Source organism: Notolepis coatsorum (assembly GCF_963971535.1).
Source record: "Notolepis coatsorum genome assembly, chromosome: 9".
Lineage (NCBI taxonomy): Eukaryota > Metazoa > Chordata > Actinopteri > Aulopiformes > Paralepididae > Notolepis > Notolepis coatsorum.
The window spans coordinates 138,248,011-138,264,802 of NC_140173.1; the positions used below are offsets into that span (position 1 = coordinate 138,248,011).

A 16,792-nucleotide genomic window follows, 5' to 3' on the forward strand; every position below is an offset into this window, starting at 1 on the left:
TGTCCCACCAGAGGCGAGAACATATTAGACCATGTATACTCGCAATTTAAGAATGGGTACAAGTCACAGGCTCTTAGTCCATTCGGTAAAAGCGATCACGCTGCAATTTTTCTTTTGCCTAAGTACAAACAGTGTCTCAAGCGAACGCCGGTGGTCTCGCGAGAGGTTAAACGTTGGACCGTGACGTCAGTAGAGTCACTCCAAGCAGTGCTGGGAAGCACAGAATGGAGTGTACTCCGTGATAACACAGCCAATATTAACGAATACACCGAAACGGTGATTGACTATGTCTGTACTCAGGTAGAAGTAATAATCCCCACCACCAAAATTAATATCTACCCAAACCAAAAGCCCTGGGTAGACAAATCCGTCCGCGAGGCTCTGAAAGTGCGCACATCAGCATACAACACCGGGCTGGTGACAGGCAACATGGAAGAACACAAGATGGCAAGATACAACGTCAGGAGAGCAGTAATAGAGGCAAAACGGCGTTACAGGGATAAAGTTGAACTTCAGTTTGAACAGGCTGACTCTAGAGGCATGTGGCAGGGCCTCAGAACAATGACAGACTACAAAGGAACCCCCCTCAAACTGAACAGTGACATCTCCTTAGCAAATGATCTCAACTCCTTCTATGCGAGGTTTGAGGCTGTGAATAACAACACCAGCCTACAAACCACGGCAATGGGGGGGGGGGGGGTCTGCTGATGGAGACTCAGTGTTCAGGGTAACAGAGCATGAGGTGAGACGGATCTTTAAAAAAGTGGATATCAGGAAGGCAGCAGGACCGGACGGCATCCCCGGCCGCGTCCTAAAAGTCTGTGCCGACCAACTGGCCCCGGTATTCACTGACATCTTCAACCTGTCCTTGGAACAGGCCGTCATCCCCACCTGTCTGAAGAAGTCCACCATCATCCCTGTACCCAAAAAATCTACGCCAGCTTGCCTCAACGACTACCGCCCTGTAGCCCTCACCTCCATAGCCATGAAGTGCTTTGAGAAGCTAGTGAAGGGCTACATCTGTTCCTCCCTCCCCATCAACCTGGACCCTCTGCAATTTGCATATCGCCCCAACAGGTCCACGGAGGACGCCATAGCCCATGTGCTGCACACAGCAGCATCACATCTGGACAAGAGGAAGGGGAACTATGTGAGAATGCTGTTCATCGACTACAGCTCAGCATTCAATACCATAGTCCCCTCCAAACTCATAGCCAAGCTCAGGGACCTGGGCTTGAACTATGACCTGTGCCAGTGGGTCCTGGACTTCCTGACGGGCAGACCCCAGGTGGTAAGAGCCGGCAACTGCACCTCCTCATCCATCACGCTCAACATAGGGGCCCCCCAGGGCTGTGTTCTGAGCCCCCTCCTCTACTCCCTGTACACACATGACTGCGTAGCACAGCGGAACAACAACACCATCATCAAATTTGCTGATGACACAGTAGTGGTGGGCCTGATCTCTGCCAACGACGAAAGGGCCTACCTGGAAGAGGTAGAGAACCTGTCACAGTGGTGTCAGGAGAACTGCCTCTCCCTGAACGTCAGCAAAACAAAAGAGATGATTGTGGACTTCAGGAGGTCGGGGGTCAAGGACTACAGCCCCCTCAGCATCGACGGGGCACCAGTTGAGAGAGTGAACAGTTTCAAGTACCTCGGAGCCCACATATCCGAGGACTTGACATGGACCACACACATTGACAGTGTTGTGAAGAAGGCACGACAACGCCTCTACTTCCTCAGGCGCCTAAGGAAGTTCCAAGTCAGTCAGAAGATCCTTAGGAACTTCTACTCATGTACAATAGAGAGCATCCTGACCGGCAACATCACCTCCTGGTTTGGGAATAGCACTGCACAAGACCGTAGCAGACTACAAAGAGTGACACGTTCAGCCGAACGCACAATTAGAGGGGGGCTTCCCACCCTCCAGAACATTTACAACAAGCGGTGCAAGGGGAAGGCTAAGAGAATTATTAAGGACTCGAGCCACCCGAACAACTGCCTCTTTGAACTGCTGCCGTCAGGCAAGCGATACCGGAGTCTTATGGCGAGCACAGAAAGACTCAGAAGGAGCTTCTATCCCCAGGCCATCAGGCTGCTAAACGAACAATAATCGCTAAACGAACAATAATCACTATGCAACAACCATCAAATGCACACAGCACACACACCCACACGCACACACACACTCACTCAAACAAACAACACACTGCAGCACCCACTCTCCACACTTTAGATCACACAAACACACTTACACTTTATATTTATTGATAAAGGATTTGCACTACAACTCGTACACCTACTGTGAATTGTACCTAAACTGCACCTTGTCCATTTATGCCTTGCACTATATAGTATTGTATATTAGTACACTGCACAGTATTGTATATTGTATGGTAACTACGTCTACGAACATTGTACATATGTCTAAACTGAACACTGTGACCTCTTTTTTTTCTTCTAATTTTTACTATGTTTTTATTTCATACTTATCTTGTCATGCACAGTCTCTGGAGCGCAACAGTAAGAAGCATTTTGTACAAAAGTATTCTGTACTTCTGTATGACAACTATTAAAGAAACTTGAAACTTGAAACTTGAAACATAGAACCCGGGGAACATAGGACCCGGGGAACATAGACATGCTCCCGTTAACACTGTCGCCTCACAGCAAGAAGGTCCAGGGTTCGATTCCCGCTTGGGCCCCAGGTTTGGATCGGATTTCAACACAGATGGTTGCTAAATGTTCACAGAAGGTAGACACACTAACTGCGCTCCAATATATGCCAATGACGTTCAGTTTTGTGATATAGTATCCAGAGAAATAAAAGAAATTCATACACAAGTAATTTGCTTGGAAGAGACTAGAATTCCAAAAATGCTCTGAACTTCATAAAAGTCAGTCAAAGCTTGCCAAAAGCTCAAACAGTGACCTCCAAGTGCACATGATGTAAACACCATGATCAAATCGGCAAAGAAATATTTCATCAATGACAAAACTGAGGAAAACCAAAACAAACCCGGTGTCACAGTGATCTCCTGGTTTTCCCCCACTTAGGCTATCTAACTATTACGCCGCTGCAACTAGAAACACTGGCCTGGCCTGCTTCTAAGTTCAGTGGCCTGACTGCAAAAAAAATTAAGAAAAAGAAAAAAAATTATTATTATTCGTTTTTTTCAAGCAGGGGGCCCAAGTACCACCAGTGGTACGCATACCACAGGTTGCGAACCACTAACCTATTGATAAAAAACGTATTGCTGAAAATATACACTATGACTGCTGTTGTGACATGGTTAGGATGTTTACTCTTGGATACATTTGAAAAATAAATGCAACATTATGGGGTGGAAGAGGTTAATACGGACTGTATTGATCCATTTGTGACGTGAAATAAATCTCGGGCCGATTGGGCTTAAGCTGATTTCCTTTCAACCATTTATCTTTTATTATTCTTCGTTGATGCCGTCAGGTTGTAATCAAATATCTTATTCTCAAAAATAAAAAAAATTAAATAAACATTCAGGGATACAGAGTTTTGCAGATACTCCAGCTTTCAAATGCTTTTACACTAAGGAAGAAAGTTGCCCCTGGGTTGCTCATTTAACTAAAATCACACCTGCTTTAAGGGGGCTTTCTCACTAGCCATCCGGGGTCGAATCAGAGCACGATCGCACCAAAATAAGTGTGATGAGAACGCGAGTGTGATGAAGGCTCTAATAATTATTATTGCTCGAGAGTCTCTAGCAACAATAATTAGAGCCTCTATTTTTCGTGGACGAAAAATACACCAGTCTATAGATATCAATTTCCCCGAAATAACGCTACCTGCCTCGACAAAATCTATTCATCGGTTATCCAGATACAGATGAATTATCATCTCAGAATAACACGTAAAAGACAAACGCCACAAACGCAACATCCAATTTGGCTTTGCTCCAGCGCGACCAGCACGTCTTTCGTTGGATTGGCATGTCTAATAATGCTGTTATTAGAAAACGTGTGTGCTTGGGTACAACAGATCAGTCAACAATGTCGAGCTAAAAGTGAAGAAGATGAGGCTTCAATATCTTAAAAGTACGGGATGCAGTGCGTAAATCAGGCAGCTCATCCGATGACAAGGACACATTTCCGTGGTTTGATGCAGTGGACAGCATAATCGGCCAAAAACCACCCAGTGATCCCTCCGTTGTTTAATCACTACTCACAGTAACATGGCGCGCTTAGCCCATGATCCATAACCCAAACAACAAGGGAAGGGAGAACGTTGTTGTTCAATCACAACCCATCGCACTATTACTACCTCCAGTAACGCAGCCTGACGTTAGTCCATCAACTAGCCTGCCAATCGGTGAGTAAAGTTTTAGCATCCATATTCTCATGACTTTTCAGTGTCTGATCCGTCTGTAACCCATCGTGTTTTTAACACGCTGCATACATGGTTTTTAGCGCGCGGCTTATCAAGGTGACTACTAGTTGTGTTCAGCGGGACTATAGCCGATCAAGTATATGCATATTACCGTACTTTTCGGACTATAAGCCGCGGCTTTTCCCCCCATTTTTCGACCCTGCGGCTTATATAAAACGGTGCGGCTTATATGTGGACAAAACCCGAAAATCTAAATATTGCTTTTTTTACTCCATTGAAATGTTATTTATCTGTTCCCTTATTTGCTAAACTTAATACAACTTGTAAATGAGTTAATTCTTGTTATTTGTCCGACAGTATTGTGTCCCAATGGGAGTCATTCTCTGTAGAGGTGGCAGTCATTCTCTGTAGAGGTGGGAACTTAAAGCTCAATATAAGAACGGCCATGCACCACCACTACCACAGAATCGAGAAAGAGCAATCAATCTGTCAATCCTTTCCATGTCCGGGCCGGGTGAGGTTTCCCGTGTTGAGTCAAATTAAGCCGCAGGCTCCACTCCTTACATATGGTAATTAAACATTAAAACACATGCAGCTTATAGTCCAGTGCGGTTTATATATGTACACATCATTCAATTTAGCTGCTGCGGCTTATAGTCAGGTGCGGCTTATAGTGCGAAAAGTACGGTATCTTTTACGTTGTTCGTTATATGTTTTTGGTTAATTCAGAAATATAGACTATAGAGAGTTGCTCTCCTCAATTGTGCTTGGGAACGAAACACGAGATTGTAGTGTGTACGCAGACCAGAGGGGGGAGAGGGAGGGGGGGTTCGCACGCGAGGACGGAGCGGAGCACCCGTTCCTAATGAGAAGACGCCCGTTCCTAATGAGAAGACGCCCTAAGAGACAGGAGAGGGGTGGATTTAGACATGGCAGATTCACAGTTACTGTACCTCTCTCAGCTCCCCTATCCGGCGCAGTGCTTTATCTTGACTCTGACTGAGAATGGCCTGGAGGGTCAGAGGACAACTTACATCAGTTCAGTTCATATAACAGATTTTTTCCTTTCTGAACACCACTCGAGGATAAAGGTCTTCTGACGAAAAAGAGCCTGTGGACAGAATGAAACTATTGGCACTATTTAAAAAAAAAAAAAAAAATAAAAAAAAAAAGCCTGCGTTAGCCGACACATTTATTTACCTGGGTTTTCTCCTTGTCTCGCTGGACTGTTCGGTATGTGGTGACAAGCTGTGTGACAGAGCAAATACAGTAAGAGGTTAATGGACAGGGGACATTGGACATGGAGATTGGAATGTCTGTGGTTGAAGCATGTAGGACGTGACAATGGGGGAAAAACATATTTTTTCATAATTGCTTTTTGTAACACCCACGCAGCACGAAGCACAAAGGGAATTTGTAATCGTTTGTGTCCGTCCGTTTATAACCGTGACACCTCACACATTTCTAATCCAATTTGGCTCAAACTTGGCTGACAGCCAACCGAGGACGTGAATTGAGAACTTCAGCCATTTTAGTACTTAGTACGAAGGACTAGGGATGCACCAATACCACTATTAAGTATGATTGTATTGATCTGATCCATTGGTTTTACTCAACGGTATCAACAGACCATTAGTCTGGGATCATTGGACAAAAATTACTGAGTGATATCCATTTTCTCCATTATAGATATATAAGATCTAACTATGCGTCAGCAATGTTGAAACTTAAGTGGCTCTGGGCGATTAGATATATATATATTTTTTAACTACTTTTTCTCCTCCTTTTTTCTGTGTTCTTCTCCCATCCCAATTTAGTCGTTATGCCAATTCCCCTCTCCCCTTCCTGGTCATTGCGCGCATTTCCCCCCCTACTTGCCGGTCTAGGGAGCCCTTGGGTGCTTTGATTTCTGACGTCACAGATCTGGCTCTTGGTAATGGATTTTAGTATTGGGGATACTTCCCGATACTGATTCAGCCAGGTATCAGACTGATATCCAGTACCAGCATGATGCACGCATCCCTTTTAAGGACCAAGATGGCCAAAAGCCCAGAGAAGATTCCCAGACTGAGGGTATGCTAGGTGGTGGCTGACCCACTTTGTGTGCACTACTGTGGAATAGATTTCAGTCGTCTTCAGTCAGCTTGTACAGACAGAAGCTTGACAACTAGGGATGCTCGATATTGGCTTTTTTACCGATACCGATATACCGATATTGTCCAACTCTTAATTTCCGATACCGATATCAACCGATACCGATATATGCAGGGTTTCCCCCCCCCCAAAAAATGGAATAATTTCAGGTAATTAACATTACATATCTCTTGTTGTGGAATTAACATAACATTATGCATACTTTTGACAATAAATAAAATCAGAATTTGTTGCAGATCTTACTTTCTTGCCTGGGTAAATAAAGGTTATAGAAATGTAAAAAAAAAAATCAAATTAAAATAATTTTTTTTAAACAGATACAGATATTTTCCGATATCACATTTTAATGCCGATATCGGCCGATAATATCGGACATCCCTATTGACAACAGAAGAAAAACAAATGTGCATTTGTTTTTGCGGCTTACCAGCCGGAGCTAGTGTGAAGACCGACTTGGGATTATGCTGAGAAAGGACTGATCAACGACATCATTGGTCAAGGATTATGGTTTCTTTAAGGTTCCATGTGCGCCTCACCTCCGAGTACTTCCCTCTGTAGTTGGCCAGGCTCTTCTCCGCCCTGTGCAGACGGTGCAGCAGCTGCTCCTTGGCCATGGACTCCGTGTTTCCCGGCGATTCCTCTGCCTCGCTCTCGATGTCCGACGGGGGGTCGTAGCTAGGGGCGGCCTGGGCCTCGCTCTCCCCCAGAGGCGTGAGGGAGTCCCGGGATGAACTGCGGACCAAGCTCTCCTTCGAGGGCGAGCGGAACAGACTCTCCGCCCGACTGGCGCCGCCACGGAGCAAAGACTCGACTGAAGGAACCCTCAGCTGGAGCTTCTGGGCGAAAGACTGGGGCTCCTCTCTCTGGGGGGGAATCCATTCGGGGAATGTTACAATTCTTATGTTCACAGTAGGGCTGACCCCTATTAGTCGATTAATCGGTCGAAAGGAGCCGTAGTCGACCAGCCAACCTCTTAGTCGATATATATATATATATATATATATATATATATATATATATATATATATATATATATATATATATATATATATAAAAGTTATAATATATATATATATATATATATTTTTTTTTTAATCATTCTTTCCAAAAGAAAAGAGGCCTAGAAGCGTGGCTAACGCTAATGGCACGCATACCAGAAGCTAACTGCCTAAGAAAACAGGCACAGAGGCACTGAAAGAGGATTTCACCCATCTAATGAACACACTAGACTAGACAAATATCAAGATGTATCCATCAGTGGACCAATTGCATGCTTTTGCAGAGGACAAGAAGCCTTCAGTCGACTCCTTCAGACATTAAGCACCCCCCACAGCCCAAATGGAATGATACAAAAAAATATATATATATATATATTATATATATATTTATTTTATTTTTTGTCGACCAATAGCAAATTTTGGCCAATCATAGTCGACCATCCAAATCCTTAGTCGAGGACAGCCCTAGTTCACAGCAATGCAATCTGTACCACTGCCCTCAGCACTAGAGCATTAGAGGATGACCACGAGTGAGACGTTTACTGGAGAGGTTGTATAACACTTGCCTGAGGAGACGCACTTCCATCTCCATCTCCATTGACACTGCCCCTCGGAGACCTCACTGCTCCACTGGAGCCACTCTGCGGAACAGTGAGACACTGCGTGAGAACAACCCGCGCCAAGGCACTGATCCTGGGCCAGTTAGTCACCCACAAACCCAGCGTGCCATACTCCCTGATTACTCTTGGGAGCAATATTAGTAGTATTGCTGGGAGCAATGCAGGGGCGATGGGTACCCTCATGCAACTTGGAGAAAACAGAGAGGGGGTTAAATATACAAAAGAAGGCATCTCTATAACAGTACACGACAAAACAAAGGGGTTAAAAAAAAAAAAAAAAAAAAAACGACAGTCTAATCAACAGCCATGAGGTTGGAACAAACAAACAGTCTAACTCAATTAGAGGAGCCAGTACTTAGAAAAGGTGCTCAGCAGTGCTGTATGCAGTATACCCAGTAGTAGGAAGCCGTATTACGAGAGAGCACAAGAGTCAAAACAGTAGTGTGTGAACGTGATAGGCAGCCTAGTTGGTTTAGTAGAGTTGTTACAACAAGCAGAGTGAGCATTAGCAGGTTCTTATCAAGTTCCACGCTCCTCCTTCCTCCCGAGTTCATCCGATAAAAACCTCAACCCTTTTATCGTAACATGGCATCAGCAGCACAGAGGCCTTGATAAAGGCTGAGATCCAGTCGGTTACTCCCCCAAGTACACAGACAGAAATAGAATGGAAAACCCTATGACACAGCGTACTCTCTTCACATAGACCCAAGCCTACAGTACCGTAAGCTATTTTTTTTTGAAAACTCCACAGAGAATTCCTCGCACATTGTGTTACCGTACTAACGAGCCTCTGCCTGGCTACTTGCCTCTGTGTTTTTGGGTCAAACAAATGACTGCGACCGGGCGAGTAGGACCTAGAAAATTACACTTGACCCTAGAGCTTCAACAGCCTAAATCAGCAGGAGGGGGGAGGGGGTTTGGTAAAGGACAGGGGACCCAAAATAGGGGTCACAGGCCTGTTTCTGCTGGGTCCCCATTAACTCCCCAAATAACAAGAGGGATGCTATGTTTTAAATGAATCTGGGTCCCAGGACAAGATTACATTTAGTCCATTTGGGCCCCAAGACGATAACGTTCATGAACCCCTGGTTTTAGATCAACACGAGTTGATCAACACACAAATTCCTTCCCAACTCAAATTCCTGCACTAAGTTTGCAGTGCTGATCATCATGTTACTAAATGGTGGCATCCTGACCCACTTCCTTGTCAGACCAGTCCAGCGTCTTTCCTCAAAATTATGGTCCAACAGTCAAATGATGACAGACATGGACTAATGTTAGCTTTGGCACAGTAACTTTGCACCTACGGTGCAAGATACAATGGTAAAATGTTATCATGGCACAGTATTGTTAGACCGTGTTGACACTTCACTCAGAGAAGATTCAACAGACAATTCATAATTCATCTTTTGTGTCCGACAGATATTTCCCATAGTGTTGATGATAGCAATACAATCATTCAGTATGGAGGTTTTTGTATCAGGACCGGTAGTTAAGACTCCTGGACTCCGTAGCACATTCAAATATGAAAGACACACATTTGATAGTGGTAGGAGAGTAGTCACGTGGAGAGTGAAGATAATGCTCACATTGCTCAGCGAGACTATTACCATTATGTAGTCCACACCTATCGTATCCATACAATAACCAAAATTACAATCATTGAAAACATTGATTTTTAAACTGAACTTAAGACACCTTTAGAGACAATGCGGTCAATTCTCACTCGACTGCCGTCACAAGCCTTTTGATCGGCATACATTAATAATAGGCAATGTTCTTCCTTATGGCTTCAGCATCATCACAAGATGATGTAATTAAGTGTAAAACGTTAACCTTAAATAGAACAAGCCTTCGTTGCGTACAACTCTGTTGTTCAGGGAACAATTATATGGAATACAGTACACCCAACAACAAATCAAATATTAAATACAACACTAATGCAGAGTCTTCCCAAGATTATAGTAGACTAGCAAGGAAGCGTGATAACTTTGTTTATTACAATTAGACACATTGAGGGCGGCAATGTCAGTCATGTTTGTATTAGATCTTCAACTTAGTACGTGTTAGGCATTTCCAACAGAGTCCACAGAAAGTCATGTTAACATGATGGATGTGTTTGCTAATGAAATGGAAGGCTGGTTTGTGTGGACCTCCACTCGGCAATAGGAGAGAAGCGAGGCACTTTCTCATAGAAGCCAAAATGACAAAAAGTGTCAATTTATTTGCAAATCTATTGCGGCAGGATCACTTATGCCAGATGGAATGATGTATTGCCAGAATAATTATGAGTGTCGACTCGTGAGTGAGACTTTGGAGTGTTCCTGTTATTTACCACCTGCCTGCCTGCGCGCTGCTTGCCTCACTCACACACACACACACACACAGAGGTTCATGTTAGCTCCATCAGGGCCTACCCCTTTAACACTTTTGACTGCCACTCACGGCTAATCTCGGGTTTACGATAGTTACGCTGAAAGCCACTCACGAGATTTCTCAGATTTTTTATTTTTTTTTGCAATCTGAAATCATATTGCATCACGCGAGCCTACCCTAGCCTACCCAAGGGCCGCCGGCGATCAGATGTGAAAAAAGCGCCCCCTATCGTCTCCCAGATGGTAAATGGTAAATGGAATGGACTCAATGAAAATGGATGGGGGAAAAAAAATATTCCAGTCCACATTTTCCAGTCCACTGATGCAGCCGGGGTTACCAGAGTTCATTCTGGATCCTCTGAGCCCCGCTGATCATGAGTTCTACTGTATACACGTTAGATCTATACACTTATCGATTTTTTTGAATGGTGATCAGGAATTAGAATATACCATTTGGATACCATCTGATGTCAGGTAAGGAATCTATGTTATCAGTGTTAGGATAATCAGACTCGTTTTCGAGGAGATATAAGCTTTTTTCTGATATGTGCTGTATCGGTTTCACTGTAAAATCCATGAGGAAATGAAAACTGCTATTATCAGCGCGCGGCTCGAACGTGCGTGCGGCCACGTATACTATGAATTGTTTTCAAATAAACGCTAGATGATCAATAGTATTGATCATCTAGCGTTTATTTGAAAACAATTCATAAATAGGCCGACAAATATCAACGTTCTGGAATATTCCAGTAAAAGGCGATTATCACAGAATGGGCTGTTTTTCACCTGAAAACGGGCGCTTTTCAAAATGCTCTCAAACGGAAATGAAGCGATAAAAAACCAATCTGCCTTGACAACACTGACTGGAAAATGATTCTTTAATAAGCGACGGGCAGATTAGACACATAGCCATAATTTAAAACATAGATTAGGCCATATTAACGTTAACATTGGCGCCGATGGTGGCATTCAAGCACTAAGTCGTGCGCCCCCTGGTGGCACTGAAAGTGTTAATGGTGCGTTGAGGCACTGTTTGTTTAAAAGAAAAGAGTACATCAGACCGGCACATCCAAGAACTTTGTTTTTTTTTCCGTGGCCATGCAGACTTTTGGGGAGAACACACAGACACTGTCCCTATTGACCGCCATTGTATTTGGCCTGTATAAGAACTTGTCGGCAGAACGCATACAGTACATTTAAAATGTTTGTTTACGTCTGCAGAAGCCGGAGCCTCTGAGGACAGTATGCATTCGTTAGCATCTGTGTATGTGAGTATGTGTGTGTGTGTATGACACAACGCATTATCTTGTTTTGTTACTGCATCATGTGTTAAGTCAAGTAATTACTTTCCAACACTGGGCCAGCATTGAGAGTTCACACCATTGAGAAACGTTAGGTTTGATCATCATGCCTATTTCCCCAGTCATCTGCAGGATATTTTCTCATTTCCCTACCTGGACATTTAATATTACACTTATGAATCTCCAAGTGACCTAAAACTAAGAGGTAATGACTATTCCTGGGCAACAATAATCTTTGGTGTGATTTATATCGGTGTGTTTTGTCTTAAAAAGGTGTAGTTTATGAACGAACATCTAATCCCCGTTTATTCCCCTTGTTGTTATCGCCCCAAAATGGCCGTGGCACGACCAAAACAGAGGCGTAGCGATCAATCTTCAGTGCGATTGACGTATTGCCGGTCTGATGTATTAAAACATTCCCATGGTTGATATATATATATATATATTTTTTTTAAAGAAACGTCCACAACAACTTGTAAAACTAAAACTTAAAAGCTCTCCAAATAAACAACTTTTTTTGGAGAAGAGACTAAGAGAGGGTAGAAAATAAGTCAAGTCAACATAACGGACAGGAGCTTGGGAGTTTAACAAAGGCAAGCTGCTAAAAAAAAAAAAAAAAAAGGACACCTAAAGACAACGGGGGACGACATTAGTTTCCGTTTAAGATCAGACAGAATCCTTGAAGGGTGGAGGGGCTTAAAGGAACACGCCAACATTATGGGAAATGTGCTTACCGTCCTCTCCAGAGTCAGACAAGAAGATGAGATACGAATTTCCTCTCTGTGTGTTCAGTCAAAAGCTATCCGGCTGCAAGCTAGCCTAGCTTAGCACAAATGAATGGAAGTGGATCAGCTAGCCTAGCTGTTGGCCAAAAACATCTCTCCCTGAGTTTTAAGCTAGGCTAGCTGGTCCATATCCGCTTCCATTCATTGCTTGCAGTCGGATAGCTTTCTACTGACGCACAGAGAAGAAATTGGTATCCATCTTATTGTCCGACTCTGGAGAAGACAGTAAGCCCATTTCCCATAATGTTGTTCCTTTAAATACACTGGCATAAAAAACAGCGGACAGCACACAAGCTTCTACCCCACAATACAAACCAACCACCACTCCCATTAGATGCAGGGTTAGGGCCTAGAGACGTGAGATGCCTTCCAGTTACTAGATCCATCAGGGAAATGGGAAGAGTAACTATAGAGCGAGGGAGGAGGGGTGCAAGCAGTTCTTTTGCTGGTTCTACATGACAGGAGGGGGGGGGGGGGGGGGGGGCACAATCCTCTACCCAAGTCCCATAAAAAGGCATTGAGATGCGAGGGAAGAACATGGCGTGGAGGAGGAGGAGGAGGAAGAGGAGGAAGTAGAGGTGGAGGAGGAAGAAGAGGCAGGGGAAGTGAGGGTGAACTCACCACACTGGCTACCTGGGCCGTTTTGGGTTGGCGATTTGAATGGTCCAGAGCAAAGATAGTATACTCAGAGAGAAAAGCAGGTTCAGCTATCATCCCCGCCAGTACCTGACAAACACAACCCCCGCAGTCGACGGGGCGCCAGGTAGGGGGGTGGGGTGGTGAGACGAGAGGGGGAGACAGAGAGCAATGAGAACAAAAAAACAACACCATGAGTGTGAAATAGCGCTGAGTTTGAGAGGGGTGGTGGTGGAGAAGTGGGCCGTCTGACCAGACTTTACGGGTTTTATACAAGGTTCCTGTAGGCTATATATTATGAAGTGCCGCTGACTGGGACCAGTATTCTAAACACTTATTTTATATATATATATATATATATATATATATATATATATATATATATATATATATATATATATATATATATATAATCATACATCCACAAAGCTTTTAGAAAGGTGGGGAATAAAAGTAATGTTTTTTTCCTCAAAAAGATTTTGAGGAATGAATTTATAATTAAAAAAGAAATTGCGGGTCCAAAATAAATGCTTTTGTTTACATGTTACATGCATGCATCTCCTCCCTACTTCCAATTTCCCCATGTGGAATGCACCCGATTGGATAAATGACATGCTGGTGGTGCTCTAGTGCGACATCTAATGGCTGAATGTTATCTATAGCAGCTTTAACTACAGTATATATTTTTGGTTCTAACCCCTGGTAGAGACTGGCCAGAGGGATAGAGAGAGAGAGAAATGTCCTGGGAGAGAGAGAGAGAGAGAGAGAGAGAGAGAAACACACAGAAAGACAGTGAGACAGTGTGAAAAAGGTGGGGGTGAAAAGGACGTGTGGAAAAGTGAAACACCCAATCAACATCAGGGTTATGAATAATCGTTTGACGTCTCTGTACGCGGTCTCTCAAGTCGGGGCAAAGAAAAGAAATTCCAGCATTTAATTCCGTTAACAATGCACAGATAACGTTGGCCGGTATAGAATTTGTCTAATGTTAGAATCTTGTTACCAAGAACCATGTAAAGCAACTTTAATTTTCAGCATTTTTTTTTTTACATATAATAAACGTGAGTTACATTTCGTTACTTGCTTGTGTTCTGCTCACCATGTTACTTTGAAAGATTCCGCTACATGCACTTTACACTTGTCCGGCCACGCCCCTGTCCGCCTAATGCATATAGGCGAGGGGTGTGACCGTACTTCCGCCTTCCCGTTTCTTTCACTTCAGGAAGTGTTCGCTATACGCACACGGCAAGCAAGTGGCATTTAGCTTAGTTAGTTTTTGTAGTTGCTATTTTTTGGATCCCAAGAATGGCATCACCAGCAATTCTCCGTTGCGACCTCCTCTGTGCGCCGCGGGGGTTCCCTAGTCCCACGTTCGTGGCGAGAGGATGAGCCCCGGCGGCGAGCAGAGCTGGGTGCGCACCACCCGGAGACCGTTGAGCGCCCCTCTTCAATGAGGAGGCCCTCCGGCTCCGGCGTCCCCCCTCCAGGGATGACTTGCGGCGCAAGCTCTCCGCTGCCGCTCGCTCCCGCCATTCGGTGGCGAGCGGCTGTGGCGGGTGGTCTGGCGGCTCCACCAGCACTCCCTCCTCCCAACCTCGCCGGTGGCAAACGGGCGCAGAGTGTGGTGCCGCCCGGAAGCCATCGAGCACCCCTCACTCGTGAGAGAGGTAGCTCCGGCGTCGACGTCAAACGGACCCCCGACAAGAGCGGGCGCGGGGCCTCTCTGATGGCAGACGATTGCGGCACAAGCTCTCCGCCTGCTTGCTCCCGCCGTTAAGAGCGGTGGTGAAGCGTGCAGGGCTAGTGGTCGGTAGTAGGAGGAAGAGTACGTGGGCAGCAGGGTTCAAGTCCCTCCGGTTTCTGCGGAAATGCTGGTGCCGGAGAGGGCCCTGCGCCCCCTACCATCACATCCCAGAATGTTGCATGGAGGGGGGCGGGGGTTTCATCTTTGATGCCTCGCTGGCGAAGTTAAGAGCCCCGACCCCAAATGGCGAGAGGTCTGAGACATGAGACGTAAAACACGGAGGGAGAGACGGCAGTTGGAACGCACCTCGAGGAGGACGCGCCACACACCGGCAGCAGGTAAGGGGGGCTAGGCCTGGGAGGCTGTATTCCCCCTTTCCTTCACCTCTCTCTCCCTCTATTTTTTTCCTCTCTTACAGCCTGAACCCCCATATTCCGCCCCAAAAAAAAAATATGTTTCCTTCCAGGGGAGGAAACTTAACTTTTTGGCTTACCAGCCAACTGGCGAGTAGATGATTTTTTTTACCAGCCAAACAGATTTCTTTTACCAGCCAAAAATAAATCGATAATTGTAATAATTACTTCTTTGTATGTCTTCGTCTAAATTGATTTTCAATCATAGTAATAATAACACTGTGTCTCTACTCTTTAAAATATTTATTAGCATAAAACATACATTAATAACAGTGTCTCTCTACTCTTCACAATATTAGCATAAAACATATTAACATGAAAGAGGGAACTATTCTGGACTGGGTTGGGCTGAACTGGGCAGTGAAAGATGCTGGGCTGGACTGGGTTAGGCTGTGTTGGGCTGGGCTGTGCTGGGTTGCACTGGACTGGCGTTGGGCAGTGAAAGATGCTGGGTTGGGCTGGGCTGTGCTGGGTTGCACTGGACTGGGTTGGGCAGTGAAAGCTGCTGGGCTGGACTGGGTTAGGCTGTGCTGGGTTGCACTGGACTGGGTTGGGCTGGACAAGAGATGCTGGAATGGACTGGACTAAATATTGGATTGAGCGGGGCATGGTGAGTGTTCATTTTCCGCCTTCCTCTCCCAAACTGTTCCTACAATTGTTTTATGTTGCATGATGATCATGAATACATTTATTATGTATTGTATTTTTTATGTTTAAATATCAACATTATCTGTCCATCCTCAGTAAATACTATCAATATAATACTCCTGACTTCATCTGGTATTTTCAAACACACACACACACACACACACAGAATGCCCCTCCCCAAGTCCCCACACAGAAAGGTAGACTGCCCCCCCCCCCCCCTCCTTCCCCTCTCCGTCTCCTGTTCTCTCTCAGGGTTAGCTGCTTAGCTTTGTTAGCTTAAGCAGCTAACGTAACGTTAATTTAGGCATTTAACGCGACGTGGGCATACAAGAATGGCGACGATGCAAAGCATTTGCATTTGACCCGTTGTGGGAAAAAACTGCACGGACTTATATCGGGTCGCAAAATAGACGCTCTGTAGAGCTGCTCTGCTGTAATGTCTACACGGAGTTTGAGACTACTGGCTCTGTAGCGCTGCTCTGCTGTACAGAGCGTCTCGGTGGCGCCTCCTGTGGTGTTTTGATTGAAACGTGTACCCATACCCCTCTCCTTTGAAGAGGCCGGACCGGATCAGTTCAACCCGGTGCCCGCCGGGTCACAGGCGAGCATTGCTCGTGCTATATTCTGTTAACCCAAAGGGCCCTGTGCTTTTCCGGGGTGGAAAATGCCAGGGCGGACCGGACGCCACAGGGGCTGATGTCAGGAGTGTGTGTCGTAAATGTCACTATGAATTGAAAATGGGGGACCCCGAT

The 16,792-nt window shown here is 45.0% G+C and overlaps 1 protein-coding gene across 5 annotated transcripts in view; it reads right to left on the reverse strand.

Annotated features, from left to right (window-relative positions):
• The window catches only part of golga4 (golgin A4), a 120,113-nt gene that overhangs the window by 67,217 nt on the left and 36,104 nt on the right, over positions 1-16,792 (reverse strand). For 3 of the 5 annotated variants that reach the window (XM_084321090.1, XM_084321089.1, XM_084321091.1), the window contains 5 exons: positions 13,221-13,325; positions 8,085-8,159; positions 7,057-7,383; positions 5,567-5,614; positions 5,320-5,376 (listed from right to left, as the gene is read on the reverse strand). In XM_084321090.1, coding sequence (XP_084177216.1) covers positions 5,320-5,376; positions 5,567-5,614; positions 7,057-7,383; positions 8,085-8,159; positions 13,221-13,325 — 612 coding nt within the window. The remainder of the gene's footprint in view (positions 1-5,319; positions 5,377-5,566; positions 5,615-7,056; positions 7,384-8,084; positions 8,160-13,220; positions 13,326-16,792) is intronic. The other 2 variants (XM_084321092.1, XM_084321093.1) reach the window with 1 other exon arrangement.